The sequence below is a fragment of the Scardinius erythrophthalmus genome (assembly GCF_964197995.2).
Source record: "Scardinius erythrophthalmus genome assembly, chromosome: 3".
Lineage (NCBI taxonomy): Eukaryota > Metazoa > Chordata > Actinopteri > Cypriniformes > Leuciscidae > Scardinius > Scardinius erythrophthalmus.
The window spans coordinates 35,701,556-35,717,715 of record NC_138223.1 but is presented as its reverse complement, the minus strand read 5'-3'; the positions used below and the strand labels follow the sequence as shown (position 1 = coordinate 35,717,715).

General features: G+C 39.6%; 2 protein-coding genes across 2 annotated transcripts in view; one reads left to right on the top strand and one right to left on the bottom strand.

The window, feature by feature from the left end:
• The window catches only part of ctnna2 (catenin (cadherin-associated protein), alpha 2), a 508,039-nt gene that overhangs the window by 347,801 nt on the left and 144,078 nt on the right, over window positions 1-16,160 (top strand). The window lies entirely within an intron of this gene.
• Window positions 1,854-6,711, bottom strand: lrrtm1 (leucine rich repeat transmembrane neuronal 1). The gene has a single exon (XM_081362224.1). The coding sequence runs from the start codon at window positions 5,673-5,675 to the stop codon at window positions 4,101-4,103; it is 1,575 nt and encodes a 524-aa protein (XP_081218350.1). The 5' UTR covers window positions 5,676-6,711; the 3' UTR covers window positions 1,854-4,100.

Here is a 16,160-nt window from a genome sequence, read left to right as displayed (position 1 = left end):
TATAGACATAAATAATGACAAATTCAAAATATTAATAAAAACTATGATAGTATCTCAATGATACTAAAATAACACTGATCTGAGCATAGTTTGTGACCTTTTCTTTCTATTACAATCTTGTAATGTTGCAGTCAGTCAAACAGTTTGATTTTATGTACACACTTAAAGGCACAATATGTAAGATTTTTGGATTAATATAACCAAAAACCACTAGAACAATGTTATATATTTTGTTGACATGTGTACTTACATTATCCCAAATGTTTCCAACAATATTTAAAACCAGATAAATCAGCTATTTTAACCAGTGTAACGGCCCGTGTCGTTGCGTCACCTGTCAATGACATCATATCTGCTTTACCCTCGATTTGCAGTTTTGTTTCCGTAGAAACCATGGAAACACCAATTCGTCAAATAAAATGACCTGTATGACTAGTAATTCAGCACTCAAATTATGTTCATTTAAGTGATCAAATGTAACTGTAACATAGGCAGTAAAGGTGAAGACGACAACTCCCATGATTCCACGCTCATTCACAGCGTCATCAAGCTACGCTTTTGTTTTGAATAAGCGACCTCTATCGGCGAAAATTACACATTGTGCCTTTAAGTCTGTGAGACTGTTCCGATATTCTTTACCCACATGATTTGCATAGTTTGAGAATTTGTTTTTGTTCTCTAGGTATTTGTAGCATCTCACCATTTTGCTTTGTTTACCAGTATTGACCCTCCTCAACTCAGTTCTGTACAACATGTAAACACTTACAACCCTTAGTAATCATTTGAGAGTTTCATGATCAGTTGCTAATTGCATGTAGCACACACACACACACACACGCACACGGTCGCTTAGGCTAACAAGGTCAAAAGCTAATATATCGCCCCCCTCCATTTGGCACAACTGCCTTCTCACTGATCAGAGAGCTCATGCCTTTTCTCACTGCTTGAATCCATGTCTTAGTTATCGACCATTGCCCCCCCCCCCCTCTCTCTCTCTCTCTCTCTCTCTCTCTCTCTCTCTCTCTCTCTCTCTCTCGCTCTCTCTCTCTATCTCTCTCTCTCTCTCTCTGATAGTACTGGGCATATAGCCAAGCACTCCCCACACTAATTAGCCAAAATATCAATAAAAGATTGTTGTATAAACAGACCCCCCCCACACACACACACACACACTCACACACAAATTATTATAGTTTTTTTGTTTGTTCGTCTGAAAAAATAACAGGCAAGAAAGTCTGTAATTGCATAAAATTATCCATATCGATCTGCCTCAAGCCTCATCAATAACGGTATTAATTATTAGTTAATTGTCAGAGCAGTTGGCCAAGGGTTTGTAAGCAGCATAAGGAGGAGGAGAGAGATTCAGATTAAACAAAACCTCCCGCCACTTGAAATATTAATTTGCTTCTTGTGAAGAAAAAATAGAAAATAATAATAATAATAATTAAGGGAAAAGGGACTTCAAAACAACTCCCAGCAGTGCCAAGATGAAATGACAAACATACAATATTGATACAAAGCTAGAAGGGCTAAAAATAGGCCACAGAAGCTCTTTGATTGGAGCAGGGCTTAAATTTGTTCTTCGTGCTATAAAGAAGAGAAGGGTGAATGAAATCAAACAACTCACTCTATGTCTCCATTGTTTCCCCTGTTACCTTGATGCTGGTATGGTTAACAGCTATTGTTAGTGAATTACATGTTTTTGTTTCCCTCAATCCAACCACCAACTGCCCTATTTTCTTTCATTTTTTGCTGGCCATACGGGGAACAATGCTGTCATTTCATCGTTGTTTTGATGCTAGGAATCTGCCAGTCAAATAGAGTTTTTTTTTTGTTTTTAGTTTTTTAATACTTTCCAGAGGATTCATTAAAAAGCCAAAGTACATAATTAGGGGTTTGCTCCAAAATATGTCACGAACAATATCATTCAACGCAAGGAAATTAAAAAGGGTGGTAGAAAGTTTGTAGTCCAAAGTGTCAGATCAGAAGTTTTGAATAATGCATCAGCATCTTCAAAACATCTTCATTGACAGAAAACAAGCATTAACAGCAAAAGAAATTTTTAAAAAGTAAAATAAAATAAAAATAAAAACAGCATGACTAGATTAATCAGGAAAGGGCAAAGCGTGTCACAATGCTTATCATTTACAACAGTAGGAATACATTTTATTGGTTTAGCTTGGCTTAGCTTCATATACGCATCAAATACAGTGCTGAAAATAGAACAGTTTTATATCAAGTATTAAAGGATTCAAATGGGGCGGGACTTTGGAATCCATAATAAAACTGTTTGATTTGATTGTAAAAATATTTGCTCAGCCTTACATTTTCCCTTTAAGGCATATCCCAGTCATACATGATAAATTATTATAACTTCACACATGCAGCTGGTCAGAACAAACTCAATTTCACCTTTTCAGGACAGGACACACACACGCCCGCTTAAATAATCAAATGAAATGCATACACATACATCCACACAAACATTGTACCTCACACACACACACTCCAACTTCACAGTGGCATGTCCCCTATGCTTACTAAACAGATCTATTATTATAACAGCCAAGTTAGTGAGGTGACAATACAGTCAATGCAAAGTGAGATCTCCCTTATTTATAGCCAACCTTTTGTTGTTTAGTCCAGATACTTTACACTGTGGCAGTAATCCTGAGCTGAGCTTAGAGAATGCATATAGACAAGCAACAGGTGTATACACGAACACATACAATGCCTGGGCAAGAGAAATGCAAGGGCTTGTTGCTGCGGTATCTTGTCTTCCTCTGCTGCTGGTGTGAACACTAGGGAGCAGCCTGTACCTTCTCTCAAAGGCCTGTGCTTTTACCAGCTCAACAGCAACTGATGCGGGATGCACAAAGTCTGACAATCCGTCAGGATGATCACTCACACAAAAACAACGGGTGACCACAGGGTGCCTTTTAAAGTAATGTCACATTTAAACAGAAATCCACAATGAAATATACATCTTTAATCAGCGAAACTTTTTTGGGTAACAAAAGAAAAAAAAAACTCATGGATTATTAATCACACCCCATTTCAAGTACATTTAGATTTAAATGTTTAAGGCCTCCCCTCACTCTGATTTGTACCCCTCGGTTGAGGCGCTTTTTTACATCTTGTCTCTGAAGTCTGTGGAAACAGTGAAGGAATTAAGGTCTTAGACACTCCTTGTCTTGTTTATTTGCACAACACACAAATGTTTGACTTTATCATGTGAGATTTGATCAAACCACGTCAGCCTGTTTTGTTTTTGCTAGTTTGCTTAATCTATTCAGGATAGTTACAAGGGGGGCAACTGCAACAGCCATAGCAATCAAGCTTTGCACAGTGATTGTATCTCGGGGAGAGAGGTGGAGATCTGAATCTTAGACTGAGGCTTAACATTTCAAATGAAGTGAAGCGCTCCCAACAGCCCTGCTTATTTACATCTTGCAATACTGCAGAGCTCTCTGAACATCTTTCCCCGGGATCACAGACAAAAAAAGCAACCCTCCAACTCACCTGCAATAATGGTTACTGTGAATTGCAATTCATTTATTTAAACATTTGTATTTTCCTCTTTTTTTTTCTCCATAGATTACAAAAGAAATAGGATAACATCTTGCATTTTTATCCCTACTCTTGCATTTCTGCTGTTAACATATTTTACATAGAATCTTTTATTTCTTTAAGGGTTTATTTGTTTTGTTGTTTTCCTCTCCGATTTTGTCTGTTCATGTTTGTTTCCACAGTAAAAATGTTGTTGTGGATGTCCTCAGTAGCTTTAGAGAGTCCTATAATATCCTGAAGTAGAAAGACACATTAAAGCTCAAATATCCACTCTTCACAAGAGAAGCCAGGACAGGTCAGCATAATTATTCCACATCTTTTGCATCAAGTACACAGGTTTCACAGTCAGATTCTCCCACAAGGCTTTGATGCTGTTGAAACCAGCACTAAATCCCTGTTTTTAGTCCATTTGCCCTCCAGAAATGTAGCTTCCTCCTGAGAGCAGCTAAATGAGGTGCCAAGTTTAAGTGTGTTCCATATCCATCCAGTCATTGAAACCACTGACTTTTAAAAACAACATGGGTGGAATATCACACCTCGCACTCTCGAGATGTCTGCTGCTGGCACGTGCAAGAGCCGTACTCGTTGATGATGACAAGTGCCCCCTCAATATGGTTGGGTTTGTAGTCAACGTAGTACTCGGATGCAGACGTAGTAGCCATCTGCTGCATGGTCTGCTTCTGCTTCTGTTTGCGACGCTGGCTGGTGAAGCATTGCCTCAACTGCCTAACGCCTGCTGGGAAACATTTCCAGGACACATAGAGCATGAGGACCATGATCAGGAAAGAGAAAATGAGGGCCATGGTGCCTGTCACCACCTTGTGAATCTGCATGGTGCTCTCCAGGTCATCAGCGGATGCAGTCACTGTTAAGGAGTTGGTCACCACTTCCCCACCCTCCACATCCTGCAGGTCATACGGATTTCTCGTTGGGCCATCGTATATGAAGCCTTTGGCCCGGTTTCTGGTGGCGGTGAAGGACTGTGTGGTTGCTTCCACATTGTCCTCGCATAACTGGAAAGCGTAGACGGCATCCAGAATGTCCTCACCCTGTGCAATGTCCGGGCTGGCGCACAACAGACCACTGTCACGTTGTCCCTGGAAGTTGCTAAGCCAGGAAGCCAAGGCACAGACATTCCTGCTGCATTCCCAGTCATTCCCCGACAGAGAAATGCTGCTCAGGGAATTCCAAGAGTCCAAAATCCGCTGATTTATGTAAGTTAGTTTATTAGAGTCCAGCATAAGAATGTTAAGGTTGGGCACACTTTCAAACACATGAGGTTCAATGTACTCAATCTCATTATTGGAGAAGTCAATCTTCTCCAAGTGGTCCCAGGTCCAGTCAAGGGTGCTGACCACAATGGTGGCCTTATTGTTTCGCATGTAGAGGGTCCGCAGGGATATGAGGCGGGGGAAATGGGCCAGATTGACTTTCACCAATTCATTGTGCTCCAGATGCAGTTCAGTGAGCTTGAAGAGTCCGGCAAATGAATTACGTGCCAGGCTCTGCAGCTGGTTGTAACCCAGATCCAGGAATTGCATGCTCCTGCAATCCTGGAAAATCCGCACAGGGATGAATTTAAGGGCATTGTAGCGCAAATGTAAATTGGTAAGCTTCCTAAGGCCATGGAAAAGGTCTGGCTCTAAGGACTGAAGTTTGTTATATGATAAATCCAATATTCGCAGGTTGGGCAGAGGTCTAAAGGTCCCGTTGGGCAGGCTCTCTATCCGATTGGTGCTCAGATCCAATTCTTTAACCCTTCGCAGCCTTTCAAAGGTGCTCTCCTCCACTATCTCAATATTGTTATGATCCAAGTAGAGCCAGGTAAGCTGTGACAGGCCCACAAAGTTCCCCTCCCGCAGCTCAGAGATGTTATTCTCGCGCAGGGACAAACCAATGGCGCTGCTCAGATTTTGAGGGATGTCAGTCAGGTTGAGCCCCTCACAATATAACAGCTTGTTGTCGCATCGACATGGCCTCGGACAGCTCCCTCCCACCAACGGAACTATTTTCAGAACAATGCCCAGGGAGCACAGAATCAGCCCAGGTGGCTTCCTTAGGGGCCACTTTAGGTACAGACCAATTAGAAGGAAATCCATTAGCATGAATATCCTGCAGTGTCGTAGAGAAAAAGTCCATTGAATCTTTCAGATCTTGGTCATTGTGATTCGTAACTCCCCTTTCAGTTGATATATATTTATAGAGAATATGGATGGTGATTTGTCACTTAAAGATTCAAGAAATCCTGCCACATTGAAGCGAGAAGAGCGACGACAAATAAACGACAAGTCACTTTGCTCATGTTAGATCAGAGAAAGGAAAAGAGAGACAGGGAGGTAAAAAAATGTACTCCTCGAGCATCAATCTCACATGAAAGGATGCCTACTCACCCCTTTCCAGAGGCTGACAACCTCTATTCAGTTGATCCCTTTGTGCTGACACTAATTATGTGCGAAACTAAAAAAGACCCCAGTGTGGTACAAATTCAGCCCCCCCTCCTTTTCATCGGACACCAGATCCTGGCAGACTTACAATGTCTTAGTTCTCCTCGTGTGAAAGAGCCAAAAAGAGAACGAATCCAAGTGGCATTCAGCAGGCTGGGAGGAAGTGCAAGTTTCCCGGACTGCATGCATGAGCGCTGTCCTCTCTCCGTCGTTGCTCTGCATCGACTGCTGCGCCGATCTGTGGGAGAGATGAGCGGGGGAAAAATGCGCACGAAGGAGGGAATAATCCACTCCAAACTCTCACTCTCCCTCTCCTTCCTTCCTTCTCATCAAAGACTCCCGATCTGTTGTCGCAAATCACCATCCATAACCTAAAGTGATCACTGACCTGCACAATGTACATTGAGTGAAGCTCGTTGGCATTCTGTCAGTGGTCATTTCTTCACAATTATACACATGCAAAAGCTGTGTGATCTGCATCATATAGCTCTTTTTTCCTTTCCTTTCCTTTTTAATTGTTTGTATAGTGATATCCAAAGATCAATGATGGTGTTTCTAGCAAGACTCAAATCTTCAGCAAGGTCTTCTTTGTGTGAAGCTCATTTCCAGTGGGCTGCGGAGGCTGTAGATGCTGAGGCTGAAGGCAGGCACCGTGTACGGGGAGGCGAGAGATGCTCGATCCCTTGCAGCAGACTAGTGCACTGGCAGTGCATGCAGAAACACCTTCTGTTCACTGAGTGTCGTAAGCCACTCACAATTCAGCCCAGGCGCACTCTCTCTCTCTCTCTCTCTCTCTCTCTCTCTCTCTCTCTCTCCCTCCCTCCACCCCTCCCTCCACCTCCTCCTGGTGCTCCTCTGCTCACCATTTTTTTTCCTTCAATATGCGCTCTCTCTTTTTCTTTCTTTCCTTCTCTCTTTTTTTCTCCCTCTCTTTTCTCTGTGCCTGAGACAATTTGATATTTAAGAGAGGCTGGACTTAAACTATAGTTTAAACGAAGCACACATCTGAAACATTACACCCCCCCCCCCACTGGTGGCCAGCACTCACCCAAAAAAAAAAGGTGGACTGCCTACTTAAAAAAAAAAAAAAAAAAAGTTGTTTATATATTTTATATATAAATCTTTTTTTTCTTCTCATTTACAGAATATGCATTCAGCTTTCTTAAATCTAGATTTGTATGATTCATTCTTTTTTGAGACTTGATAAAGAACAGCATGTCACTATGTGAGTTTCAATAACTAGGTACTCTCACTAGCCGATGAGCTATCCTAGACCAATATTGATATGGTCTCTGAGCGAGATGAATGTGTTTTTTTTGCCAGGCTCCAATCGGACCATCAGAGTGAGTTCAAAATGGCATTGTAGTGTAAGCATTGCCTTTTCAGGCTGTTAGGTTGTTGAAAAATGAGCTTGTGCGCAACGAGCATGGTAATGGCATCACGCACCATATGTCATAGCAGTTAGCTGGTAGTACACGTAAGCTTAGATATAGTCCAGGGCAAGGAGACTCCCCTCTCCTCCCATCACGCCCCCGCCCCACCCTCGCACACCCTCATTGGCCTAATTCTGAACCCGAACCGCTAAATTTACATTTCATAATGCTGCCTGCCCAGGCTTGTTTATCACAGGCATTTCAAGTCCCGCCATCCAGTTGGAATACAGATATCATCTGTTGCCACTTAGCCAGGCTTACATAAATATTCTGCTCAGGAGCCTTGTTGCAGTGCACCACGGATTGCAGTCCCCAGGCTTGTCATTTCATTCCGATTAATTTTCAAGGACAATGAGCTGTGACGATCCTGTACATGAAGCTTGCATGCGTCTGTTGGTTTGCCTGCTTTCTGATGGCTGCCATAATTTTAAGATCAGCCTTTTCCTTTGCTTTGCACACTGTGAAATATGAATTAATCTCATGTTGAAAATATGCCACACATAGTCTGCTTTGTCCGCTAATTGGCACAGGAGTCTGCAAACAAGGGCAAGTGAACAGCATCTGCTCGGATTACCTTAACTCATGACTAAAACTCCTACGCCTTGAGGGAAAAAGCCCACTAAGCTTTTTTTTTGCTCAGCATTTACTTGAGAGAAACACCAGGGTATTGGACCAGCCTCAGCCTGCTGTTAGGGTAAAATCAACAGATCTTAGATTAGCTGACAGGATGGCAACTATTCTCAGCACATCCACATGTACCCCCATCATATCTTTAAAAAAAAAAAGCTCCCACAGAAACATTTTAATTTGCTTTCTATTCTCCAGATGATTATATAAAATAGCTTTTCTCTGCTGTTTCAATGTGTGCCTCAAATATATTACATCTTTTGTCACCTAAATGCTCTGCAAAGATTTGACATAGAAATGGATGTGTTGAGCTCTACGGGCGGAAGGAAAAAGCCTGCGAGGCCATGGCCATCCTAAAGCGTGATCTGTCTCTCCTCCACCTTGCCCATCACTCTTTAGCTGTAATAAATGGGTTTACCATCAGCTAATGACGTGGTGCCCAGTAATTACTTGACACAGTGATGAGAAAATGTGAGAATCCCAACCATTTCTTATAGTGAAGCTCTTTGGCTAGAGATAACAGACCCCAGATGTGATTCCAATGTTTCTCTCACTTTTAAAGGAATAGTTCATCCAAAAAAAAAAAAAAAAAAAAAAGATGTAATCATCTCACCCATATGTTGTTATCTTTTAAGATGAAGAATTTATGCAAACCACCATAAAAATATGATTATCCTGTTTTTGAACAAATTATTAATAGCAGTTCGGTGAACTGGATCAAATGAGTCAACTCAAAATAATCATTATTAATTCTATTATGTATTAATATTTTGAATTGATTTATATTGTCAGTTTTTAATATATATATATATATATATATATATATATATATATATAATATGCAGTTTAAGTTCGAGTAATAGTGTTATGTGCTTTTGGCACTCATATTAATTTGTTTTGATATGGTTATGGTTAGGTGTTAGGGTTCAGGTTAGTAGAATAAGTTGACTTGTAGTTGTCAAGTCTGTTGTGTTGTCAAAATAATGTGTTAGCAAATATTAAGCAGAAAGTCTACTAATTCTTTAATGAGAGTTAGTTGACGTAGTTGCAAAGTTGTTTATAGTTAGTAGAATGTCTAAAGTGGACTATCAAATTAAAGTGTTACCCTAGTTTTTTATTATTTTTATTTTTTCTCATATTACAAATTTATTTTATTTCAGCTGCCAAGAAAAAAAAAAAATAATAATATATATATATATATATATATATATATATATATATATATATATATATATATATATATATATATATATATATTTTTTTTTTTTTTTTTTTTTTTTTTGTTATGTCAGCAGATGAAAGTAAGTCTTAGAATAATATAAAGGTCATATTTTCATTTTTGGATGAGCTATTCATTTAATGATATTCAAGAACAAATATAATTACATAAATCCATTTAAGAGCAAGGCATAATCTTTCGTGATATTTCTGTAATATTGTCATAATGTTCCTAGAGATTATATTGGTATTGGAATATAAATATTGTTTAAATGTTGAACAAATGAGAAATGATCCGTTCATCATTCAGAGCACAGTTTTGTCTATATTCACCTTGTGTAATTTATTGCACTAAAGAAGTAGGTTGCCTGATAAATATGACTCATCTTCATTTCCATACATAATAGAAATGACACAGATGAGGTGGACCTGAAATGATTTTGATTGTCAATTAGATGTGCATTGTGTTTATGCGTTATACACTTAATCAATATCCTGCTATGTTCCATTTTAATGTTTTCAGCATCATTAAGTGTTTAACCCCCAGATTCCCCTATCCTGTGGAACTAAGCCAGTGATCAGCCAATGCTTAAGTCCACCGTAGCTCTCCTGCCTTTATAATGGATACCTGCTCTGCCCTGTCCTGATGAGACTTAAAATGGCCTCACTTGCCAGGCAGAGCACAGCATTTAGGGACGTGTTCAATCAATGGCTCTGTTTTGGATTAGCATTACTGTCAGTGAGGTCTACCTTCCTGTCTCAGTCGTGCTGCAGGGATTTGCATGCAGACCTGCACACAGTCACTAGTATTTCTGACCAGGGAAAGCTTTGCCTTGGAATGTCTGTTTTTTTTTTTGTTTTTGTTTTTTACTTTCTTTGCCATCTTGGATAATAATAAGAAAAAAAAGTCACCCATTTCCCAGAGGGCCTGACTCCACAGGCCGACTCTCAGATGAGAATGAAAGAGTCAGTTCTCTCAGTGGGCCATTTGGACACTGTTAGCCATCAAAGGAATGTGGAGGATTTCTTGGAAACAATGAGTACTCCTGGGTGACCCTCCTCTCTGCTCATTTGGGTCATTGTAGTGCTTTAGATTTGTAGGCCCCTTATTAATGCAAGTGGGATACTTTTGAGTTGTCAGAGCAAAACAATATGGTGAATAATCACTCCTTTCTCTTTCTCTCTGTGCTTTTTTGGAATAAGCACTCATAGACAAAAACTAAGCAGATTTAGGAGGAATCTGAACAAATCAGTTTTGAACAAATAGTGTGTAAATAAAAGATACACTTTAATATTTATATATATATTTTAACTATTTACAGTACAAGTAGGTACTCTCAGCTCTGTTTGATACATTTTAGCATATTTAAATTTCTTCCACAGAATTTCATAATTTATTTTTATTTTCCTCTCAACAGAGTGATTCTGGGATTTCAGTCTCCCTTACCTGAGAATGAGCTCCGATGAATATTTAAGTGTGCGGTGCTAAATTTAAATATTGTTTGACTGACATTATATGATCAATTAAATGCAGCCTTAAAGGGGAAATGAAGCAGTCAATCAAGTTTACATGATTTACAAGATGGATTTCCACTTTAATCAACAATTATATAAGAAACATGACAAATGTAAACATATAAAAGAAAAAAAAAGAAAAACCGTTATATCTTTTGCTGCCAGGGCGCTGCCATTGTGTGCAGTATTCTAAAGTGTGACGTCACGGGGTTGGTTGGCTTTAATAAACCTGGCTGAATGTATTAATATCACGACGTCAAACTGTCTACACCACGGAGTTTTGACCGCGAACAACTAACGTTAGGTACAGTCATTATTAGCTAACAGCTGTAAGCATGAACTAGCTAACACTAACTTAGTGTTTAGCTAACTTTAGTGGAGTTTATTAGTACCAGACAAAAAGACGACGTCTAACGTTAACGTTATGTTAACAAACTGCACATGGAAACATTGTTCGCGATGTCTGCCATCATATTCATGTCTCTTGTCAACAACACCATGTAAGTTAGCATGTATTAATATATGCATTTGAGCCGATACGGCGTGGGAACTGAGCAGTGGTAAGTTACGTTGTTATGTCGAACAGCCGGTGGTGGTTTTGGGCGAAGAGCGGGTTGGTAAGTTGCAGCGCGTGTGGCTGTTGTAATGCGATGCCCACCGTGTCAGAGTCCATCTGCTGTATATAACATATGTTAGACTTCATTAGTTGTTCGCGAATCGCGGTCAAAACTCCGTGGTGTAGACAGTTTGACGTCGTGATATTAATACATTCAGCCAGGTTTATTAAAGCCAACCAACCCCGTGACGTCACACTTTAGAATACTGCACACAATGGCAGCGCCCTGGCAGCAAAAGATATAGCGGTTTTTCTTTTTTTTCTTTTATATGTTTACATTTGTCATGTTTCTTATATAATTGTTGATTAAAGTGGAAATCCATCTTGTAAATCATGTAAACTTGATTGACTGCTTCATTTCCCCTTTAACAGCAGTACCTTAAGGCTGTATGTATTTGATCAAAATCAGCCATTTTCAGCAGCCATTAAACAGTCTTCATTGTCACATGATCCTTTGGAAATCATATTATGCTATTTGTTGCTCAGGAAACATTTTGTATTATCAGCAATGAAAAGTTTCAAAAGAACAGCATTTATTTTAAAGGGGACATGTCATGAAAATCTGACTTTTTCCATGTTTAAGTGCTATAATCGGGTCCCCGGTCCATCTTCCAACCCAGAAAACGTGAAAAGCGACAACCTAGTAACTTTGTTTCCGTAAGCCTTTCTCTGCAAGCATGTCAAAAAATAAGCTGATCAGATTTCACTCCCCTTCTGATGTAGGAAGGGCATCTTATTATAATATTACCGCCCCTTATTCTGCACGTTTCCACCCACTGCACCACCATTTGGTTTTCGCAAACGACAACATTCTATCCAGTTGGCAATGGCAAAAGTTCAAGCAAAGCATGCAAACTGTTCTGTCGTTGGCTGCACAGAACACTCTTTGACCAAACAATGTCACAGCTGTCTTATAAAGACCTCAGGGAACTGTGTCAACTTGTGTAAAAGTTAAACATGATGATACATGCAAGTCCATGAGATCAATTTAACTCCACAACAACTACATAAATGTATCCACTAACCATTCAGAAACGTCCATGTGCGTCTAAAAGTTGCAACCTTTTCCTGAGTCTCTCTGTAAGGCTGAACTCCGCTACTGGATGAATGAGGATGAATGAGATTATTCACGTTTTTGTATTGTATCTGAATTTAACTCGTGTAAAGGATCAGCCTCTTCTGAACGGAGGCAGAGGAGCAGAAGCTCATTTGCATTTAAAAGGACACACACAAGAAAAACAGCACATTTTACTCACACCCAAAAAGGGGCAAATTTAACAAGCTATGATAAATTATCTGGGGGGTATTTTGAGCTGAAATTTCACACACATTCTGGGGACACCATAGATTTATAATACATCTTGTGGAAAGGGGCCTAATATGTCACCTTTAAATATATTGAACAGCAGTGTATATATGTGTATATATGCACACACTTACACAAGGGAAACATGAAGATTCTGTGTTGGCTGTAAAATCTACTTTGATAATATGAATGTAATCACTAGGAATTTGTTTCCAGTATGTTAGCGTTTAAAAATCAAATAGTCTAAAGACTGACAGTAATAGTCGTAAGTTAGCAATTCATTGTGTACTTGTAAAAAAACAAATATCATGATTGTGAAGATCCAAAAGCCTTTGCTGCTCAGCCCCATTCCCTAGCTGGTTCCTGCCCTTTGGCTAAAGGCTTATTGATTTGGCTCTCTAAGCAACTCCATCTCCACTGAGAGGTTCTTTTGGTGGACCGCAGCTGAGGCCTGCTGACCAAGATACTTTGGTGTGATGAAATTGTGTAGTTCTCATTCAACAGAGCCACACTTCATGTGTCTGTACATTTACAATAGAACAGACAATTTCAGCCACCTACAATCATGGGAAACACTAATCTGAGGGCATGCAGATTAGGGATGTTGCGGTGACGGATTTTTTCCACCGGTTAATCGACGTTTAAAAAAACAGTAATCCCGGTGTCACCGGGGTTGCGTGTCGGGGATTTCGGGTGGCCGAAAATGCGGACGTGCACATGTCTCAATTTACTTTCACTTTAATTAGCGGCAATTCAGTAGCATTTGTTTGAATAAATCATGGGTTAATTTTTTTTTTTCTTAATAAAAATACACAAAACAATAAGACACTCGCTTGTATTACACACATCTTTATTGCAAAATGAATAATAACTTAACACACCATGTAAAAACTAAACAAAAGCACTTATGAAACACCTTTAAAGTGCATTTATTAACAAAACGAACCACTGCACACATCGTGCAAGTATCAAACAAGAAATTATATAAAAAAAAATCACTATTCGTTAAATAAAGTGCCTGCCTTTTTCAGCTAAAAAAACACCGCACAACCATCGAATATGAAACGAACGAACATCAAAAACTTCGTTAAATAAGGTAGCCTACCCGAATAATCACTGGACACTTAAGTGCAAAAAAAAAACTAATATAAAAATTAAACTCACGTTCGCATTTCTCTTTGAAACCAGATCTTCCGCCATCCTTTGACAGTTAGCTCGCCTCACTCTCCTCAAATGATAAATGAAATCGGACACCTGCTGCTTTACTGCGGCGCTCGTTCCGCTTACGCTAAATTACGAAGGCACGTAGTCACTAACTGAATTAAGTGCTTTATTACTATAGGCTAAAACTTCAACACGATGGGGACGGTGCCGGTGGTCAAGTGCTATGACCGGTAGGTGGGTTAAACACTGTGTATCACCGGTAACACCGACTATCGCAACAAGCCTAATGCAGATTTATTGCATGTGTCTAGATTAGATCCACTTAGTTGGGACTGTTAATTGATTAATTAAATCACTGATATGATGTGCTGAATAATTGATACGATCAATCTAAATTAATAGATTATATCTGTATTTGCTGAGAAAAGCTAGCAAATGGTAATCATTTAAATATAGTACAAAACATTAGAAAAAGTGACTCACAATGCCTAAATTGCCCATTTAGGGACCGTTTACACTACACCTTTTTTAACTAAAAACGTGACCGTTCATTTACACGACAATAACGTTTTGGGGGGCCTAAAAGTACAAACTTTTGAAAACTGGTTTCAAAGTGCAAGTACTTGCCTCAGTGTAAACTACAAAAATGCGAATCTGTGAAAACTGTGACATCATGAGCATGCATTTTACATGTTCTGCCTATAGGTGGATAGGTTTTCTTTACAAAGTGGCCTGGCATGCAAAATGCAGCGTCTTCAGCTGTTTTTGCGGATCCGTGTGAACAGGGATTTTTTTGACAGTGGTGTTGTCTGTACGCAAAAAAAAATGTTGGCCAAAAAAGTTTTTTTTCAGCATCCATCTATTTTTCTAATTAAGACTGTAATCAATAACCCCCCCCCCCCCCCCCCTTAGAGAAAAGAGGTAAGCATGATGGAGCCTTGTTCTAGTCAGCTGTTCTTGTTTAGATTCAGGATTGGATCAATTCATGATGCATGATGAACTAATGTAGAAAAAGAAGACTGTTTACCCATCCATAATTGTGTAGCTCCTGACTTTTGGAACAGATTGAGAGACGTGTGATTTATTTCATATGTTGTTTTGTTATGACATGTTGTCTGATTTTCCTGGATTAAAGGATTCTTTGTTTTGGCATAAGATCGTCCCACAAGCCTAGGCATGTTTTTTGGGTTTAATATATTGAGCAATTTGAATTAATCCCACCTCAATCCTTCTTAAGTATCCTCAATGTACTGTACAAAAAAAAAGAAAAAAAGAAAATATGAGCATGAAGAGCCACTGAGACAGTTTGAAACCTATATAGTGGGGGAAATAATTATTTGATCCCCTGCTGATTTTGTAAGTTCGCCCACTTACAAAGAAATGAAGGGTCTATAATTTGTATGGTAGGTTTATTTTAACGGATAGAGACAGAATATCAACCAAAAAAAAAATCCAGGAAAAAACACATTATATATAGGTTATAAATTGATTTGCATTTCAGTAAGTGAAATAAATATTTGATCCCCAAGCAAAACATGACTTAGTACTTGGTGGAGAAACCTTTGTTGGCAAGCACAGAGGTAAGACGTTTCTTGTGGTTGGTCACCTGGGTTGCACACATCTCAGGAGGGATTTTGGTCCACTCCTCTTTACAGACACTCTCAAAATCTTTAAGGTTTCTTGGCTGTCACTTGGCAACTCAAAGTTTCAGCTCCCTCCACAGATTTTTTATAGGATTAAGGTCTGGATACTGGCTAGGCCACTCCAAGAAATTAATATGCTTCTTCTTGAGCCAATCTTTTGTTGCCTTGGCGGTATGTTTTGGGTCATTGTCATGCTGGAAGAGCCATCCACGACCCATCTTCAGTGTTCTGACTGAAGGAAGGAGGTTCTCGTCCAAGATTTTACAGTACATGGCCCCGTCCATCGGCCCCTCAATACAGTGAAGTCATCCTATACCCTTAGCAGAGGAATAGCCCCAGAGCATAATGTTTCCACCTCCGTGCTTGACTGTAGGAATGGTGTTCTTGGGGTCATAGTCAGCATTTCTCTTCCTCCAAACACGGCGAATTGAGCTGATGCCAAAGAGCTGAATTTTGGTCTCATCTGACCACAACACTTTCTCCCAAGCCTTCTCTGAATCATTAGATGTTCATTGGCAAACTTCAGACGAGCTTCTACATGTGCCTTCTTGAGCAGTTCGACCTTGTGGGTGCTTCAGGATTTCAATCCATTGCGGCGTAGTGTATTACCAATGGTTTGCTTGG